General features: G+C 48.9%; 1 protein-coding gene across 1 annotated transcript; it reads right to left on the reverse strand.

Moving 5' to 3' along the window:
• Positions 1-1,292: 1,292 nt before the first annotated feature.
• DCLK3 (doublecortin like kinase 3) lies at positions 1,293-15,221 on the reverse strand. The gene is made up of 4 exons (XM_023760870.1): positions 13,408-15,221; positions 3,516-3,648; positions 2,525-2,692; positions 1,293-1,596 (listed from the first exon to the last, which is right to left on the reverse strand). Exons 1-4 carry the CDS (start codon positions 15,214-15,216, stop codon positions 1,358-1,360), a joined length of 2,349 nt encoding a protein of 782 aa, XP_023616638.1. The 5' UTR covers positions 15,217-15,221; the 3' UTR covers positions 1,293-1,357.
• Between the last annotated feature and the right edge of the window lie 5,101 nt (positions 15,222-20,322).

Raw genomic sequence — 20,322 nt, forward strand, 5'->3', positions numbered from 1 at the left:
CAATAGCACCAGCAGCTTATCCCTTCAGTCTTGAAGCAGGTTCTGGCAACACACTGAGTGTCCAGGACAAGGGGTTTCTCCTCCAAGTTTCTAGGTTCTACTCACCCCAACCTCTGCCCTCGGCTCCCCACCTAGGAGTGGAAGTCGTTCCCTGCAGTTCGTCTCTCTAAATTATTTCAGAGCCTCCTTCGTGCTTCTGCATTCTCCAGCACCTGTCTGAGCAATTCCTTCTACTAAACTCTCTAGTGCTACACCTTTACTCCTGACTGATCTACCCCCGCCCCCGCCCCCACCCCCACCCCCGCAAGGGGGACTCCAACACTGGTAGGGAAGGGAGGAGAGGGCTGAGAAACCCGCACTTTGTGACTGATTCTGTGCCCTACTGACCAGGTTACATATAACCCAGAAGGTCAACTTGGTAAATAATAGCATCATGTTTTGCTCTCAGCTCATGCACACTCCCAGCGTCATCTGAAAAGACCAACATTTTGGCCCAGAAATCTGGATTGAAATAATCCGGGAACAGGCCCTCTGCGCCCTCCGTGTGTCTGCCCTGCAGGTGGGAACAGGCCTGAACCCTCTTGAGCTCCTTCGAGCCAGAGCGTAATCCATTGGCCGCAGGTCTGACACATTCATGCACTAAGTGGCTCCCTCGAGATCTGCAATGTTAACACAGTCGCAGCCTGAGTGCCTGACTTCACGTGGAAGTGACCCCGGCTCAGGGATAATGGGCTTAAAAGCTGTACAGATGGGTATCAAAAGGGCAAGAAGGAAGCCACGATTCCGTCTTTCCGTTTTTCAGACTGCGCCAAGTCTGGTTTTCAGCTAAGACGGACATGCTCCTGACTGAAATAAACAAACAGACCTCGCGGCTCATCGAGTGTCCATCACAAGGTGTCTATGCAGCCATACTGGCACCGGGAGGCGTGTCTAAACCGGGCTTTCCTGGCTCCCACACCAGCGCTGAGAAGGAATCAGAATAGGACCCACTTCAGTATTCAGAGCACATTTTATTAACACAGAACGACTACGATTCACCTTATTAATTTCACAGGGGGCACTGCGACCCCGGAAAGCACCACTCATGTCATACACCATGAACTTGATTACAAGGAAGAAACAAAACACATCGTTATTACCAAAAACTCCATACTGGTAACAAGTCTTCCCCTTCTCCCCCCTCCACCCCCCCCCAAAAAAACAACAAGTATTAAAGCTTCAAATATGCAAATCTAAAAATATGTTACATTTAACGTTAAGACTCAAGTTTCTCTTTTAAAATAGACTGAGCATCTCTCCCTCCCCTGATTCTCCAATTACGAGAAGACGCCCTTTGCACTGCGTTTCTCCTAAACTTCTATCCTCTGTCCTTGAGCAGAACTGAGGGCTGAACAGGGGCCGGAGGTGGAGACCACGGGGCCTGCTGGCTCCGGAGGTGGCCCTCGCTGCCCGGGGACGCCTCCTTGCGCTCCTTCCCCAGGTTGGCTGTGCTGGTCTTTCCAGCAGTTTCGATCCAGGGGTGCTTAAGAACTTGGTGGGCCGTGTAGCGCTTTTTGGGGTCCACCACCAGCAACCGGCTCACCAGGTCTTTGGCAGCTGTCGGAGGGAGAGAAGGAGGAGGAAAATGAGACGAATGCAGGTGGTTCTGAATTTCTCTTCCCCATCCGTGAACTGAACCCAAACATCCCCCTTAGCACCACGTGCTACCCTGGAGCAGCCTTGTCCGATGGAACCTTCTGCGACCACGGAAACCCTCCACCTCTGTGCTCCACGCTGGGACCACTGGGCGTTTGAAACGTGGCTAGTGCGACTAAGGAGCTGAATTTGTGTCGAATTCACTTTTAATTCGCTCACATTTACATTTACACTGAGGTAGCCCGTGCAGCTGGGGGCTACCCTGTGGGACGGAGCAGCTCTACAGGGTATTTGTTCATTTCTCCCCAGGGTCGCGGGCCAGGACCACTGACAGCCATGGCGCCCAGCGCAAGGTGACAAATAGAGGTCACGTCTGTCTACAATGTTTTCCATCTGTTAACCAAACTATCAAGGTGCTAAATGACAGATGTGTGTTCTTACTTCCAACATTGACAAATAGGCCTTCCTACTGACATCAAAGAACATGTACGAAGAAGCCTAAGTCGTAAACAGTGCAAATTCACAATTAATTTCATTTTCTGCCCCAAATCATGAGTGATTCTGGAGAGAGGTGGTGACACCTAGGGGGCCAGGGGGCAGGCAGGGAGGAGGAAAGATTTCTGGTTCTCCCAGGCTGGCTCTCTGAGCCTCCTCCTCCAATCTCTCGAGAATACCAGCATCACTCCTTCAGGTCCTCAAAGGACGCAGACTGATGTAGCAGGAGATAAAGGATGAAGCGCAACCTGTGGACAGCCCACCCTGTGCAGGCGCTGCGGGGGGGCTCTGCGCTCTCCTCACACACCTGCCCTAGACCCTGCTCGCAGTCAGAACCCAGAGGGGCTCCAGTCCTGCCTCCCCTCTTCCCGAGCGTGGAGGCCCCGACTCTCACCCTCAGAGATGTTGTCCCAGTAAGGGGCCAGGAACTCGAAGTGGCCCAGCTGGATGATGTCGAAGAGCTCGTCCTGGTCCCTCTCCAGGCTGCGGAACGGGGGGAAGCCACACAGCAGGATATAGAGGATCACGCCCGCGGCCCACATGTCCACCTCCAGCCCGTAACCTGTGCAGCGGAGGCAGAGACACAAGCGCAGCTGAGCCCAGGCTGGGTCGGACGTGATGAGACAAGCCGTGGAGAATCATGGCTCAGGCCACAGAGGGCCTCAGCTCTCTGCACGCGAGAGCCACTTCCAAACATGACTGCCAGCTCCTACCAACGTGGGGTACACACCAGGGTGACTCAACGTGTGGTCCTCAGACCACGGCCACTGTGTGACCCTTTCTGACTGGTCTGTCATAAAACAAGCACAGACATGGAAAGGAAACATCTGGAAACTCTCATTTGACATGGCTATGACATCCAGTTGCACGCTCAAGGGACACACAGTGAACAGGGTATAGATCAGTGATGGTGAACCTTTTGAGCTCGGCGTGTCAGCATTTTGAAAAACCCTAACTTAACTCTGGTGCCGTGTCACATATAGAAATTTTTTGATCTTTGCAACCATAGTAAAACAAAGATTTGTATTTTTGATATTTATTTTATATATTTAAATGCCATTTAACAAAGAAAAATCAACCAAAAAAATGAGTTCGCGTGTCACCTCTGACACGCGTGTCATAGGTTCGCCATCACTGGTATAGATCATCAGTTCAGGGTTGTGTAACACACGTGGTCAGTCACACGTGGCATGAGCTGTGATCCCTGATTTAGAAAGCGTTCTCGTGCTTTGGTCAAGGAGAATAACTTCCAATATTCCCATTAAAACCTAAATGCCAGCTTAGCACCAACTCTAAGATCTTTGTTCCATATTGAAAGAATATAAAATATGAAATATTAAAAAATGAAACATTAATCAGTAAGTGAGCAAGAGTCCCACACTTACCTTTCTCAGAAAGAATTTCAGGTGCTACGTAAGTCGGGGTCCCGCACACGGTGAACACTGGTCTCACCACGTGCTTCGCGAGGCCAAAGTCAGCCAGCTTCAAGGTCGTCGACTGGTCCTCATTCCTCTGAACCTGTAAGAAACCCAAATCCCCAAACCACCAAAACTGTGATGAGAATAAATGAGGAAAACTCATGCAACAACAAGCCTAAGAGGTCAAGATAACAAACAATGAACCTACACACCCTTACAGTTTAGCCCAACACTGATGGACCCAATTTGATCTGTGACAGGTGCTCACATTTTCAAGTAACAAATTAATGAGCCGGATTTTATACCAGATTGCCACACGTGGCTGTTTAAATTAAAAAACTGAAATTTGGTTTCTCAGATGCACTAATGGCATTGCAAGTGTTCATCGGCCATCGGTGACTAATGGCTACAATAGTGGACAGTGAGAGTGCAAAGCATTTCCATCACCACAGAAAGTCCTGTTGGGCAGCACGACCTCGGACAAGAACCAGTGATATTGGGAGTACAGACAGTTTTAGTGAGGACTAGGAAATGCCTGTGGGCAATGCAAAGTCTGGGCAGAGGGGGAAAAAAAAGAAAATAAAATAGGAATTAGAATGAATAAGTAGACCAAGGAACAGTGGAGGGATGTTAAATACCAGCCCAAATTGGGGGGACCAAGGGGAAGGGGTGATTTAAGAATCAAACAGACCAGGAGGCTTGAATTCCAGTTCCAAGACTTGCAGCTGGGTGATCTTGGACAATTTCTTTACTGATCTGAGTTTCCATTTTCTCATTTGTTTAACAAGAAGAAGAAAGGAGGGGGTGAAAATTTCCAGCAAGTAGGAGTTCCATTCAGTGTCTGTAATCTGCCCTGCTCAGTGCTAGCCCTAGAGCAGGGGTGGGGAACGCCAGGCCTGCGGGTCGTATAGGGCCCGAGAAATCATTTGGTCTGGCCCTGCCAAGGCAACCACAGGCAGGACTCAAAATTCAATAAATCTCGGAGCTTTTCTCATAGCAACGTAAATTTATATTAAGTGAATCATATTAAGCAGAATGATGTTATAAATATCCAAATGGCCTTTGGCAGAAAAAAGGTTCCCCACCCCTGCCCTAGAGTGACCAGCAGTCCCAGACTGCTGGGGACTCGGGGGTTCCAGGATGTGGGGCTTTCATTTTTAAACTTTCATTTACAGACTTTTATTTCTAAAACAGTCTGAGATGGCTGTCCTAGTTTGCACATAATAAATCTTTTAAAAAGTAATGCTATGGGACTGAGATTTATGCTTACATATTGGAACTGACCATCTGGGTTCTAATTGTTAATATTTTTGCATGAAGGTGAAAGAAATTATGTCTGTTTCTTCCTTTAGATGCCACTTCCACCAAATTTTAGAAAGGGTAGAAATGGTGATTTTTAAAAAAAAAAAAACAGAAAAGACAGCGACCCTCACTCTGAAATGAACACAGAGAACTGGCTGCTCTCCCGTGTTCTCATTAAAATACGTCCCACCCGACGAGTCTCCTCCCTTCCGAGTCCAGCTGGCTGGCTCTCTGACCTCTGGTCAGCCAGGTTCATCTGCCCTGTCCTTCTTCACCTTGAGGTATCTGCGTGCTAGATGATAGTTAGGAAAAAGCTCTTTGATTTCATCAAAGAAATCAATCTCAGAAGGTGAGCTTAGCAAGTGTTTAGATGACCATGCAAAAAATAATAAAGCTAAAGATACTGATATAGTTCAAATAAAAGAGAAATAACCAATGAAGGAGCAAACCTAGCATCTCTTACAGCAAGTAAAAGGCCCACCGGTGCCCCTCCTGGACCCTGCACAGCCTAAGGAAGTTGTAGCAAAAGCTCTTTAAAAAAATTTTTTTAAATATATTTTTCTTGATTTCAGAGAGGAAAGGAGAGGGAGAGAGAGATAGAAACGTCAATGACGCGAGAGAATCATTGATCTGCTGCCTCCTGCACGCCCCACACTGGGAATCAAACAACCTGGGCATATGCCCTGACCGGGAATCGAACTGTGACCTCCTGGTTTCATAGGCTGATGCTCAACCACTGAGCCAGGCCAACCAGGCAGCAAAAGCTCTTTCTGTAACAACATGGTAAAATGTACTGGCTCTGCCTCCTGCTGCTGCAGGCTTGCCTCGGATCCACCTCCCGCTGGTTCTCTTGGGGGCCTCTGGATGGGCCTCCTCACCTCCTGCAAAGGAAACTCCCTTTGCTGGAGTATCCAGTGTCATGTGCCAAGCACACCTCAAAGGCCCAATTGTCGGGGTCCAAACTCCAGCTCGCCGTTTCCTGCGCAACTGGTCAAGTAACTGCGTGCCTCCCTTTCCTCATCTGTACAATGCGGATCTGCATGACCTTATGGGACTGTGATGAGGATGAAATGAACTAACATCTGTAAAGTGTAATCAACAGTGCCTGGCACCTAAGAAGCACAATACATTCAAGTGTTTGTCAAGTACAGTGATTCCCAAAGTGGGTGCCACTGCCCCCTGGTGGGCGCTGCAGCGATCCAGGGGGCGGTGATGGCCACAGGTGCATTTGGGGGCGATGAGTAACTGCTATTAAAATTTTAAAAAAATTAATTTCCAGGGGCTGAGTAATATTTTTTCTGGAAAGGGGGCGGTAGGCCAAATAAGTTTGGGAACCACTGGTCAAGTAAAACCATATTATTTTAGCCACCAAAACAGTTCACCTCTGAAGGCCAGGACTGACTCAGGCAAAATGAGAAGTTCAGAGAAGCTGGCATGGGTATCGCCCTGCTCATCACAGAACCTGCATGCTCAGGCCAGCGGTGCCCTGAGCAGGTAATGGCCACACAATGGAAAACATACTGGGCTGAGCCTGGTGATGATGTCGCCCAAGGGAGAGACACGATGGGGCCCCCGGAGCTATAGGAGAAATTGCCCACTTGTCTGCAGGCATGTGTTCTCACATCTGTAATAAAACTGAGCAGAGGTTTTCAAAGCTCCCACCAGCACTCAGGAAGGGGGACAGGAGGACAAGGGGGAGCACTCTGGCTCTCGCTGTGTCCCATCAGGGCACAGCGACACCCCAAAATGCAGGGGCAGTGGAGCATCCACTCCCCACACAGGAATAAGTTCTCTGCACTCGCCCTGCCTCCGGCCAGTGAGCTCACAGCTCTGTGAGCAGATATGTCTTAATTACTGTGTCTGAGTCACCACCGGCCAATCTCATCAATGTCTCCATAATGAACCCAGCCAAATGGAAAGGGGTAGACGTAGAACGAAAATGCGAGTCCGCCTTGGTGTGCGTACAAGACAGACATGGCCCGAAAGCAGACCAGGGACGTAATTATTAGGATAATTTAGATTAGAAAACTGAGTTTGCAAGGAAAGGACAAAAAATAGCCCGCTGCCTCGAGTTTCCAGATGGATCGTCTACATTCATCACATTTGCCGGGTGATGGTTGAAAAAATATGTCCCTCACAAATATTTGCAAATATTTCCAAACAAATGATCAGCATTGAAAGCATTTGGCTGACTTAATACACTGAAATAAACATGTGAAATAACAAAATCACCAGAGAGTTCCATTCGCCCTGAGGTGCAGGGAGAGAAAGCTGCATAACTAACTTTACTGAAACAGCTCATCTTCCACTGTTTCCAAGAATTTACCTCCCAGTTTGCCACCCCTAGAAGCCAAAACCCCTTTTCCTTTGTCTTGTCGCTTCTGAGAATGTGGACTGTTCTTTGCTAAAATGCTAGACAAGCCCCAAGTTCTCACCACCCCTCTGAGTTACTCACCCCCGAGTTTCTCCCTCGTGCATACACAGTGCACAGGTAAATAAACTGTTGTTTTTGCCTTGTTAATCTATCTATTGTGAGCCTACTTTCCAGGGCCCCAGTCACAGAACCTAAGAGGGTAGTGGGAAAAGGTGTTCTTTTTCTCCCTCCCCTTCGCCCTCCTGGGCCAGGTTTGGTGGAGGGCCTGCCCACAGCCCCAGACCTTGCCCTCACCCCACATCTCCATCTCTCTCGGAGTCTCCAATCTATCTAAACTCGCTGCTCTGGGTCGAGGGCCTTCAGGGGCTCTGTTTTCAGTTACCTCTCACCTAAGGGTGTTCGAGATTAATTTGCACAGAACTGTAATGACTATTGACCCATCTGCATTCTTCACTCCCTTTTCTTTTTCTTTTTTAATATATTTTTTATTGATATCAGAGAGGAAGAGAGAGAGAAACATCAATGATGAGAGAGGATCATCGATTGGCTGCCTCCTGCACGCCCCCTACTGGGAATTGAGCCTGCAACCCAGGCATGTGTCCTTGACTGGAATCGAACTCGGGACCCTTCAGTCCGCAGGCTGACGCTCTATCCAATGAGCCAAACCAGCTAGGGCTTCCCTCCCTTTTCCAGCCATACCAAAGCACCCTGCCTTGAATCAAGGTGGTCTTTATTGTTTACATAAGCACCAGGTAACATCTGGATGGTCTCACAGCTTCAAAAGGAGTCATTACTTTTCTAACAATTAGCCTCCCATCTCTCCTTCAATGGTAGGTCAACGTTAAGGGTGATCTTGTCATTATCATCTCTGAACAGAAGGGGGCAGCAGAATACAGACCAAACAGCAAGAGTCTCCCTAAGAAAAAAAGTATTTGATGTGGGTAAGGCTTAGGTATCTTTGCCAAAATCTTAGTTGATCCTGCATGGTTCCTCCGGCCTCTTCCTCCATCGTTCCCTGTTCAACTGGCTATGAGGACCAAATTGATCATAGAAAGCAATTCATATCAATATGCCTAAAATCAATTTACATTTCGACAGCAAACAATACTGTAATATAAAAAATGGCTGAAAAAAGTAAGTAAGGACCAAGTCTCCCCTGGGATCTGACACATATCAGGCCCACAAAATGCCTTTGGAGCCTCCATATCATGCGAGTCTTTTTTAACATCTCATATCCATTCCACAAGCATTAATTTCTGGCCTAGGCCCTAGAAATAGTATAGTAAATGAAACAGGTAAACTTCTTGATTTTATGAAGCCCTCTTTCTATTAAGAAATAATATTCGAAAAATATGTCATTTCAGGTAGTGATAAGTGTTATAAAAAAGAAAAAGTGAGATAAAGGCTATGTTGTCTAGTATGGTATTCACTAACCACAAACCACATTTGCTATTTATTTTTAAATAAGATGTAAAGTTCAAGTCAGACTCTCAAGGTACATTTCAACAAGTGCTTGTAGAGCTAGTGGCTACCGTACTAGGCACTGTAGATATAGGACAACTCCATCATCACAGAACATTCTATTGGACAGTGGTAGGGGGTGGTATTTTATAGGGTAGTCAAGGAAGGATTCACTGAGAAAATAACATTTGAAAAAATATCATATTAAAATCTGAGGAGTGAGCTTTTCAGGTAAAGGAAATAGCAAGTGCAAAGGTCCTGAGGCATGTTTAGCCCAATGAGGAACAGCCACTGAGGGCAGGGCTGGAGTGAGTGAGGGGTGAGTGGTTGGAGTGAGGCTTTGAGAGGAAGACAGAGACCACATCATGCAAGGCCTCTAGGCCATGGAAATGAACTTTAGCCTCTATTCTAAGTGCCATGGGAAGCCAACAACAGCTCTGACCAGAGGAGTTACAGGTTCTAATTTTCATTTGGAGAAGGCCAGTCAGGCTTCTGTGAGGAAGAAGCTTCGGAGGAAGAGGAAGGGCCAGTGAGGAGGTGACTGCCAGTCTCAGCAAGAGGTGACAGTGGCTAGGGCTTGGGCTTGGGTAGTGCAGTGAGGTGTGGAGGTGGTCATACTGAGGGTAAAAATAAGACTAGAGAATGGACTGACTGTGAGGATGAGGGGAGAGAAGACGCAGGGGCGCCTCTGAGGTACCTGACCCCCGAGCAGCGGGTCAGCGTGGCCCCATCTTTCTGACGGACAAGGGTGGTTTCGGTGCAGTGTGGGGGAGAGAGTGGCTGGAGTTCAGGAGAGAATGAAACGTGGAAAAGAGCAAACGGTGAGTAGAGACACTTCTATCAAAGGTGTGCGTGTGTGTGCGTGTGTGAGGCAGCAGCTGAAGGGGCATGTGGAGAAAGCAAAGGTTTGTTTTTGTTCTAAGTTGGGGATATTACAGTATGTTTATTACAGTATGTGATGATGGACAGGAGGAAGGGAAAGCATCTGAGAGATGCCTCGTCCCATGGGATGAGGAGGCCAACGGGTCTCATTCCTTCCAGCCCTGTTTCCAGGCAGGAACATGCCCCCTCGTCTTTCCTTATTCCGGGACAGATATTCTCAAAGGATCTTGCTCCTGTCTGACATCTCTTCAGGCTCCCCCCACACACGCAACTCGCTCAGCTTTCTTTGCCGTATGTGATATCTTGGCTGTTGGCCATAAACAACCTGGCCTGTCCACTTCCCATCCTGCGTGGGTGATCTGGCCATCATCGCCTCTCCAGCTCCTGTTTGCTTCCTCCCCTCCTCCCAGGGCCCGGTCAACACCCCACAGCACATCCCAACCCTGCCCAGCGCACACTGGCAGGAGAAGCAATTAACACTGACATTTCTGCAGGCAGGAAATCCTCATAATTAAAACTTACTTCGCAAGATCTCAGGAGTCTAAATAACCCGAAGGGGGCAAGAGGGCTAGCATCCTGTCAGGAGATGCAATCTGTAGAAATAAACTCGGTAATACAGGCCTAACATTTTTCATTCCAGAGCCCAATTATCAGATGTAAATATTTCTGTTGATTAAGACAACAAAAATAAGCTTGCTGTCGTCATGAAGAGCTCTCGGTGTCTTCAGAAAGTCTCTAAAAGCAGCAACAATTGCGATCAGCCATGTAATCAAAAGTTAGTTCTCACATAATCATTTTTCTAAGCTTAGCAAATACAGGTCTTAATACGGACAGTAACCATCCATTCAAGGAAGAAACCATTGCTTTGATAATACAAAGCTCAACACTAGTGCAGCAGACTAAACTAGAGAATATTAACTGATGGACAGCTGTCACCCTGGAAACATTTACTCATATTAAACCTTAGAAGACCCAGCGAGTTTTCAATATCATTATCATATCAGCAAGTTGAAAGATGACAGCTTTCTAAGACCAGACAATGAGCCCATAGTCAAATCCAACACAATCCAGATGTTTCTGAAAACCAGACAGCGCTGACATTAGATGGCATTTAGACTCCTGACACAGCGATACGTTGAACTTTACTCACCCAGAAAAGGGACAAATGGTGAATAAATATGACAGGTCTATTCATTCTTATAAATGCAAGCTGACAAAATTATCCACAGGGGAAAAGAGTTACTTATCTATTCCACATAAACAACTCTTGTATTTAGAAGGAAAAAGTATAGCTACTCTCCAATTTTGCCTCTGTCTCTCTCAGAACACACACACATACAACACACACACACAACACGTAAACACACTTCACTGCCCTTAAGGGCACTAAAAACACATCTGACTGACGGTTAAATCCGTGAAGAGTTGCTACGTGACTTCTCTGAGGCAGTCAGCTTATCCACACTAAACGTGTACCTTGCAGTTTTCTGCTTCCTGAAGTGAACTTCACATAGTCTACACCAGTGCTGACTTTCCATTTTAAAAACTGCTGACAAGTCAGTCCCTTCACACAAGTGAGAGTCTCTATTGCCCAAGAGACGGGCCAGCTCGACAGCCTGGTTCCAGGACCTTGTGGAGAAAATGCAAGCTCGGGTGGCTGTCCCCGACAGAAAAGGACCCTGGAAGGTCAATGATTTCATCCCGCATCCCGAGAACTTGTCTGAGAGCGCCGGGCTACTGCTTTAGGAGACACACGCCCAACATGTTTGGCTCGAGACCAGCCCAGGCCTCTAGGCAGACCCTCTCCTGCTGAGACAATTGGGGGAAACATCAGAGGGGCATTAAAGAGCACTATTCTGTGGCCGTTCCAAGTGGCCATAGTGAACAGTGGGTAGCACAGCACACGTGGAGATTACTTGGGCTCAGACCCAGAAGACAGACGAAAAGCAAGTGAAGAAAGGATGAGGGCACTCAGCTCACACAAAAGTGAAATTTTTCACAGAAGAGTTATTTGATGGTAATTCAGACCACAGTTCTGTGAATGTGGGCAAACACAAGGTTACTTGACTTAGTGGCCAAGGTAGACCTCATTTCACCAGATAATTAGCTTGACTCACTCATTGCTCCATTCTCCTGGGGGGAACAGTTTACGGATAGATGAATGCATGGGGATGGTGTTTCCAGGCTGGGTCTACAGCCATGGAAATGAAAGGAAACAGGCTAACTCTCTGACCAAAAAATAAATCATAATAATATGACTCATCAAGATCACCGTCTCCATCCACGATTGCTTTACCTGCAGCAATCCGGCTTTGAGTGCTGACTCACCATACCCGCCTTAACATCAGAGTTATGCTGATGTCATCACAATGATGGCAGCTGCCACTGATGGAATCCTCACTACTTCCCAGGCAGCAGGATATGTCTGCATTCATTCATTCATCCCGCTAACATTTAATGAGCATCCACCGTGTGACAGAGCTGTTCTAGGTTTCAGGGTACAATCTGAATAGAACCAAGTTCCTACTGTCCTAGAACTTTCTTCCCAGTGAGAGAAAGAAAACAGAAAATTAAATACACCTGTACCAGACAGTGGTCAGGGCAATGAAGAAGAGAGTGGGATAAGTACGCTGTCCTAACAAGACCTCCAGGGGCACACTTCTGGTTCAGGAACACGTTGGGCCTACTGACTCACTGCAACAGGGAGCACGCACACCCCTGAGATCCAGGCACCTAAGAAGAGGATGTTCAAGACACTTATTGCAACACCTGGGCTGTGTTAGGTGATTAGGGGAAGGGGTCCAAAATAAAGCAGGATTTTGCTCTAAATCATATACTGTCAGGAAGAGGGAGTGATTCTATGACTGGGCACTGTAGTGACTCTTAACTAGAAGGCAGGAGGAATGAAGTGAGGCAGTCACTCCCAGTTGCCAGAAGGGGGAGATGTGGCCATGTTTGAGGTCTGGACAATCGTGTTTCTCTCTGCATCTGGAAATGACTAACAAGGGATCTTGCATTTGTCTTGACCCATCATGGCCAGAGTGGCCTTAGCTGATGCTGATGTTCCGTGAAATTGTTTATTTCAGTAGGAGAGCACATTGCTGAGCGGGGGAGCCAGGCCGGCTGCCAGCTGTCAGGGCTGCTTCTCTCTCTCCTGCACTCAGTCCTCCTTCCACCTTCCAAGTCAGGTGCTATTGTGTCATTTTTCTTTTACAAACGAGAAACTAAGGCCCAGAGAGGGGAAGGACTAATCCTAGAGCAAGCAACTAGGAAAGCCAGGATCTTAAGTAGGTTATCTGATGAAACCTACAGAATTTTACTAACCTATGTCACCCCAATAAATTCAATTTTTTTTAAAAAGTAAAGAATTTTTTTAAAAAGTCAGTTATCTGACTCCAGGACCAACCAGCCTCTTATCCACTCCACACACAGATTCCAGCAGTGTGAGCCTTTGGAACTCTCGCGGCAGGAAGTTACCTCCGAAAGAGTCAGGGGTGGTTTCAGTGGGAGAGAGGACACCAAGCCTGCAGGGCAAACAGCTACCAGTGGACACCCCGATACCTAGGCCAGAGCTCGTGCAAATGCCCAAGAAACAAGTCCACCTGATCAGTCCACCTGACAGGGATGAGGAAACATATTCCGTTTTATTTGGATGAGGAAACATATTCCGTTTTATTTAAATTGGAAGGTTTCTTTTTCAATAATCTCATCAAAACCAATCTATGTCAGTAGGTTATAAGCATAGAAACAAGGAAGCAACTGAAACAAGTAGGTTATAAGCATAAAGGTATTGTTCTGGCCGTAAGGGTAACAGCCATGAGGCAGCAGAGTCGGGCTTACCAGGAGGTTTTCCGGCTTGAGGTCCCGGTGCACGATGTTCTTGTCATGCATGTGCACGAGAGCCTTACACAAGTCCATGAGCATGAGGGCGGCGTCGCGCTCTGGGAACTTCACGTGTTCTATGATGGCATCGAAAAGGTCCCCGCCCTGCACGTACTCCATGATCAGGTAGATCTCCGTGTCCGTTTCGTACACTTCGTGCAGCTTCACTATGTTGGGGTGAGAGAGGCTCTGGATAATTAAGATCTCGCTGTCGACCATGTCCTCCTTGCCCTTGAGTTTGGCCTTGTCGATGATCTTCATGGCGTAGGCCTGCCTGGTCTCCCGGTGCTGGCACTCCTTCACGATGGCGAAGTTGCCGTCCCCGATGACCCGGCCGGTCTCGTACTGCTTCTCCACGTTGGCCGAGATGATGCCCGCGGGCCGCCGCTTCCGGCCACCGGGCCTCTCTGGCTTGCTTTCCTCTGCCATCATCTTGGGCTCCTTTTCTACCCTTGCGGGTTGGTCATCTCTGGGAAGCATCTTTCTCCCGCCGGACACAGGTGGCTTTTTCTCCTTCTCTGCCTCCTGCTCCTCCCCTCGGGTCCTGGGCGGCTTCTTGGGGTCGGCTGGGTGCTCCCTGAGGAACCAGCCACCATGCTTATTCCTGGCATCTTTCTTCCCATCCCGCGGCCCCTCCTCTCTGACGGGCTGGGCTTCCGTGACATCCTTCTTAGCCTTGGCTGCTCCTTGCGGCTGACCTTCCTGACCTTTGGGGTCTGCGTCCTCTTTCTTGTCTGTGTTCTTGCTGGGCCTCAGCTCCTGAGTGGGGTTCCTGGGTTTGCTCCTGTGGCCGTCACCCTGCCACCCGTCCTCCCCGCCTGGAGACTGGGCCTCGGGGGACCTCCTGCAGCTCCTGGTCCTCACCAGCTTGTCCACGTCATAGCGCAGGCCCTTGCCCAGGTCCAGCTCGCTGGTGCCCAGGGACAGCCTCTCCCTTTGCAGGCTCTGCCGAAGCTCCCTCTCTCTCTTGCACTTCTCACACCGGATGATTTCCCCCGAGGTCTTCTCGATCTCCACGCCCAGGTGCCTCTCCCCGCTGCCATGTCTCTCGACGGGGGCTTCCCGGGGCGGCTTGCCACCGGGCTCAGGCTCCCGTGCGCCCCTCACCCACGTCTTCTGGGCCCTCGCCCCGTCCTCCAGCCCCGGCTCCATGGGGGTCTTCCCCTGCCGTCTGATGGCTGCCTTGGACCCGGCAGCCTCACCGCAGCTCTTGGCCGGCTCAGCCTCCCCACAGTGGTGTCCCCCTTTCAGAGCCTTGCTATAGAGCCTGCTTCTCAGCCTCGGAGAAGGGACCCTGCTCTGCTGGCTCAGCGTCAGGGCCCGGGCTTTGCTGGGGTACAGCTCTTCCATGGCCGCCTGAATGTTCTTCAACGTCAAGGGTTCCTTGCCCATGGCGATGAAGGCATCCCCTTCCCGGAAGAAATCAGAGACGCTCCGGATCTCCCTGCCCTTGAGGTTGAACAGTTTCCTCACGCGATCACTCTTCCACCGGGGGAAGCCCAAGGCCTCCGAGACGTCCGCCAGGAGCTGCTCGAAGGTCTGCACCGAGCGCCGATTGAGGAGCAGGGTGACCTTGCGCAGGGGGTGCCCACCCGGCTTCACCACCGTCACGACCCTGGGCTTCAGGGCGCTGTTCTCGGCGTGGATGCAGTGAAGGCCGTGCTGAGAGCTGAACACGGGCACCAGGGAGCCGCAGGGGCCCAGGCACGGTCTCTCCACGTGCCCCCGGCCAGCAGGCAGCCACGTGCCCTGCAGCTTCCGCTCCATGAGTCTCGAGCTTAGATATTTTAGCGAATGGTCACATAGGCCTCGATGTCCTGCCAGAGGAAAAGGACAACACAGTATTAGTCAAGATTGGGTTCAAGGAGGCTTTGACCTTAGCAAGACTCTCCTAAAGGTTAGTGGTTCTCTAATAGAACCAGTAACCTTTGAGGATCTGCTTGAAATGATGGGGCCTTCATACTTTAGGTCTAATCGCTGTCTCCTCTGTGAGAGACCAGGAGTGTGGAATAGAATCTGCTTTGGGCCTGAGGTGGCTCCTGTAGGCCTCCCAGGGACCCCCCAGGTTGAACCACCCCTCAGGAGCCCATTCTAGGCAAGGCCTGACTCTGAGAACACAACTCCTGCTTCCCTAAAGTGAGGTGACCTTCAAGGATCCACAACTGAGAAAAAAGGTCCAAGGTTTGCTACCCAAGAAATACCACCAAGAGGTGAGAACATTCTGGAACTTTACAGAACCTTAATCTCACCCACCACAACTTTTCTTAGCTTGACTTTCAACCCACTCACGGCGAGGCAGTCTGTGAAGAGGTTATGTCACAGTTTGAGACAGATCTGGCTTTGAATCCTGGCATGGCCTCTGACTGTGTGTATGAACTTGGGCAAAGTACTAACATTTCAGTCTTTTCATCTATGAAGCCGGGATGCTAACACTCTCCTCCCAGGACTTTTGTGAAGAATAAATAACAAAATGAATACAATTTACTTAGAGGACTTAACACACAGGGCATAGTAATTGGCAGCTACCAATCCTGTCTACACCATCTAATTGATCACTTCATCGGTAGTAACGTAATCTATTGAGAAGGTAGAACCCCACTGTGCACAGCTTCACCTGGCCTCACAGAGCTCCTGGACAAACAACGGGGTGGGTATTTAAAGCTCTGATTGGGATTTTCTTGCCCTGGGGGGTTAAAAAAAACAGTTGACAATTTCAGTCTACATCTAGAAAGTTCTCCTCCAAAAGGTTTTTTCTCATTATTAAAAAAAAAAAAGGAAAGAAACCATTATTTAATGTTCAGAGCATTTTGTTCATTCTCCTTGTATTTCCAGATAAACTGAATAAATGAATAAACCAAGACTCTGTGTTTCCTGATCAACTGTACCCAGCCAGAATAAACTAGAGGAGACAAAAAGTGGTTTGATTTCCATTCCCCTCCAGGTCAGGAAAGGAAACAGGAAAATGACCGAATGTGTAGAGCAGCTCGACCATGAGGGTGGGCGGGGAGTTATTCAAGTGACCCCACAGGATCCATATGTCATGTCCTACGTGTAGGAACCTGGCGCCTGTGCCTCCTTGAAAAAGAAGCTACAAGTGACTTTTGAAGAACATTTGAATTGTGGCAAAGACTCCCGTTGTGCCAGGATGGGCAACTTGACCGAGCATATTTACCCAGAACGGTTTTTTTCGTTTTTTAATTATAACATACAATCTGTTCTGCGATGATTTCCATCTAGACACAGGTGTCAGAGTAGATGACAAGTGGTGGCTGGTACTGATCTTCCCACGTGCCATAGATTTATGAGCTTAACCATCCCGCTGACAGTGGCACTATTTATGGGCATCTGTTATTCCTTTTCTTCTCGTGCTCTGTAGTCTGCCTCCGTATTTGCCGGAGAGAGTTGGGGCTGAGAGAGGGGGCTCCAGGAGTCATACTAGTTTGTGTTTCCTCAATGGAAAGATTGAAGGGTGCCAAGGAAGGTGACCTTCCAATGTATGTGCACAAAGGAACCCGTGTTCTCATTTGTTATTCCTATGGTGCTTCTCAGAGTAAAACCCTCAATACAGCCCGGCCATGTGCTCAGTGGTTGAGCATCGACCTAGGATTCAGAAGGTCATGGTTCAGAAGGTCCCGGTCAGGGCACATGCCCAGGGTTCAGGATGGAGGAGAGGGAGCAGTGTTTCAAAAGCCTGTGGGAGGCGCTGGGACCCAGGTGATGAGGTACAACAGAGTAAGCCGCACCGGTCCCAGGGCCCCAGGGCCCCGGGGGTGGGGGTGCGGCCATGTGGGGCCCTGAGGACACACTGACAGCCAGGGAACAGCAAGGGGAGGGGCCGTGAGGAGTGATAGAATGACCAAGGAAGAACAGGAGCCACGGTGTACCTGAGCACAGGTGACATCCTGCCCTGGGGATTCCGAGGACACTGGCTGAGGTCCCGTGGGAGCAGGTGCAGTCACTGGGACTCCACGTTGGACATTAATATTAACGCGGCCTCGTTTGCTCCCAGGGCTGCCGAGGCCTTGGACATCCGGTGACCACACAATCACAATCACAGTTCTCCCTGCCGGCTTTCCTCCAGACGGACCCTTCTGCCCACTTCCGGTCATTCCGGCACACAAAGCCTCTATGCTCCCTTTTGCCTGCGTGGGCCACTGTGGGGAGCCTCTCCAGGTGCCGCCCTGGCCCTGGTGTTGTCCTCGCGACACCTGATGCTGGTTCCCTTTGCCCAAAGCTTCCCGGGGGGCGGGGGGGAGGGAGGGGGAGAACAGCTTATCTTTCTGTCTCACCCCTGGGTTTACTGTTTCCTCCCAACACTCCCAGCTCACCCACGACCTCATCCCTGGGGGGGTCACTGCTCATCCCTGGGGGGTCACCACTCACTCAGTAAAATTCCAAGAGGGCAGGGCTCCCAGGCCAGCTGCTGTTTCCTATGCCCTGGATTTTGAATCCCCACTGTCTGTGGCAGCTCAGAGATTCACGATAACCGTGACTTGGGCCGCGTTTTGCTTTTCCCGGCGCTGTCCAGGTTGGCTCTCTGGACACGCTCCTTCGGAAGGGGAGGAGCCAGTCTGGGGCCAGTCTGCAGCTGACTGATGCCCGCAAGACTTTACCATGTTTTCCTTTCTGTCTCCACCAACCTGTGTCACAACATGCAAACACTGTACTAGCTGACTATTTCCATGATCCATCCACCCCTATGGGTGAGGCTGCAGAAATCACTCAAAAAGCACTCCTCCATCTGCTGTGTGGAAAGATGAGCCCATCTATCTCATTTCTCCATTTCCTGCCTTGGTTTGGGCGGATCTGAGACTGATGTGAAGACCTTGGGAATCTCTGAACCATGTGTCCGTGCTGGGCCCTGAAACCTCTCACCCTCACGTACCAGATGCCTATCTGAGGGGCAGGCAGACACCTCCACCACTTACTGTTGTCCAGAACAGAGGAGGCAAAGGGTCTGTGGTTTTGCATGATTTTGACTTCTGGATAAGACAACCTTCATGGCCTTGGCCGGTGGGGCTCAGTTGGTTGGAGTCATAGGGTCACCGGTTGGCTTAATTCCCGGTCAGCACCCATACACAGGTTTCAGGCTCGACCCCTGGTTGGGGCAGAGTGTACAGGAGGCAACCCATCAATGTTTGTCACATCAATCTTTCTCTCTCATATCGATGTTTCTCTCCCTCTTTCTCTCTCGCCCACTCTCTCCCCCCTCTCTCTCTTTCTCTCTAAAATCAATAAAAACATATCCTCCGGTGAGGATTAAAACAAAACAAAAATAAAACACAACCTTAAGGTACAACATAAAATTAAATAGCAAATAAAACTATGGGAGAAGAAATGTGTCCAAAAGATATATAGCTTTCATTCATATTCAGGAGAGAATACACATTTGAAAAACAGTGAGCCTGGTTATGTAAAATAATAATAAGGGAATATTATGAATAACTTTGTGCTCATAAATAAGACAAGTTAAATGAAATGGACGGATTCCATGAAAGATACATATTACCAAAGTTGACTCAAGGAGAAATAAATAAACTAATAGCTTCCCCTGTGCTATTTATCTGAAGTTTAGGTACACTGAGGAAGAACTTTCCATAAATATTCAAGACATGGTCATTTATATGACTGATTGTGGATTCATGGGGAAAATTGCTTATGTTGAAAAATATATCCTTTGTAAATATCCTTCAATAAAATTAAGGGCAGCAATCCAATCTAAGCAGGATGCAAAGGAGAATTCTAAGGAGGATCCGTGTTCTAGACACAAAGGCTGAGCGAGTGAAAATCTTTGCAAGTTAGAAATGAAAGGGCCAGTAGCCCACCACCCTCGATTTTCAAATGCACCTGCAGACCAGAGAGGGTAAGCAATCAGCCCAAGGCTACACAGCTAGTTAGTAAAAACTGAAACAGTCCTTCCATAGATCCTCAATCTTCTTGAACAATGGCTGAGACGGGTGTAGGGGTGTCATTTGAATCACGAAATAAAGCAAAGCTCACAGGATCATCCAGAGGAAATGGAGCAGAACACAGGCCCATCCATGGGCATCGATACCCCAGCAAAGCAGCCTCCGTTTAGCTGTGTCCTAATTGTTAAGCCAGCCAGAACCCCAACTGGACAAAATAGAGTCACACAGTGTTCCTGCAGCTGGCAATAAACAAGTGAGCTTTTCCCCGATGTCCCCATAGTGTTCTAAAAAAACACTGATCTAAAAAAACAAACTCCCCGAAGTGTTTTAAGATTCCAAACAAAGAAGAGTGATGTTGGGGTAAAGCAGATTGTGGTGCAAACTTTTCTTCTTTTAGGAAATTCAAACTGGGCTTGGTTTCCTCTTACTTAAAAGTAGGAGCCCAGCCGGCATGGCTCAGTGGTTGAGTGTTGAGTTGTTGAGTGTCGACCTATGAACCAGGAGGTCACAGTTTGATTCCCAGTCAGGGCACATGCCCCGGGTTGCGGACTTGACCCCCATTAGGGGGCATATAGGAGGCAGCCAATCAATGATTCTCTCTCATCACTGATGTTTCTATCTTTCTCTCTACCTTCCTCTCTGAAATCAATTTAAAATATATGTGTATATTTTAAAAGTAGGAAAGTCATGTACCATGACCCTGGCTGTAAAAAGGCATCCAACAGGCACCCCAAAGCTCTAGCAGTGGCCCCAATACCCACCTTGAGTGCCAGAGCCACGAGGGGCCTGGCCTACATCTCAGTGTCCATGTCCTCACTGGCATGGGCCTGCACGGCCCCCACCTGCCCAGCTCCTAGGTGGCTGTGAAGACCGAAACGAAATGATGGACATAGGAGACCTGCCTGTGGGAAGCACTCATGCTTGCTGGTTAAAGCAGATCGCCAACAGGGGCACCAAGGCGAGC

The sequence above is a fragment of the Myotis lucifugus genome, unplaced genomic scaffold (assembly GCF_000147115.1).
Source record: "Myotis lucifugus unplaced genomic scaffold, Myoluc2.0 scaffold_195, whole genome shotgun sequence".
Lineage (NCBI taxonomy): Eukaryota > Metazoa > Chordata > Mammalia > Chiroptera > Vespertilionidae > Myotis > Myotis lucifugus.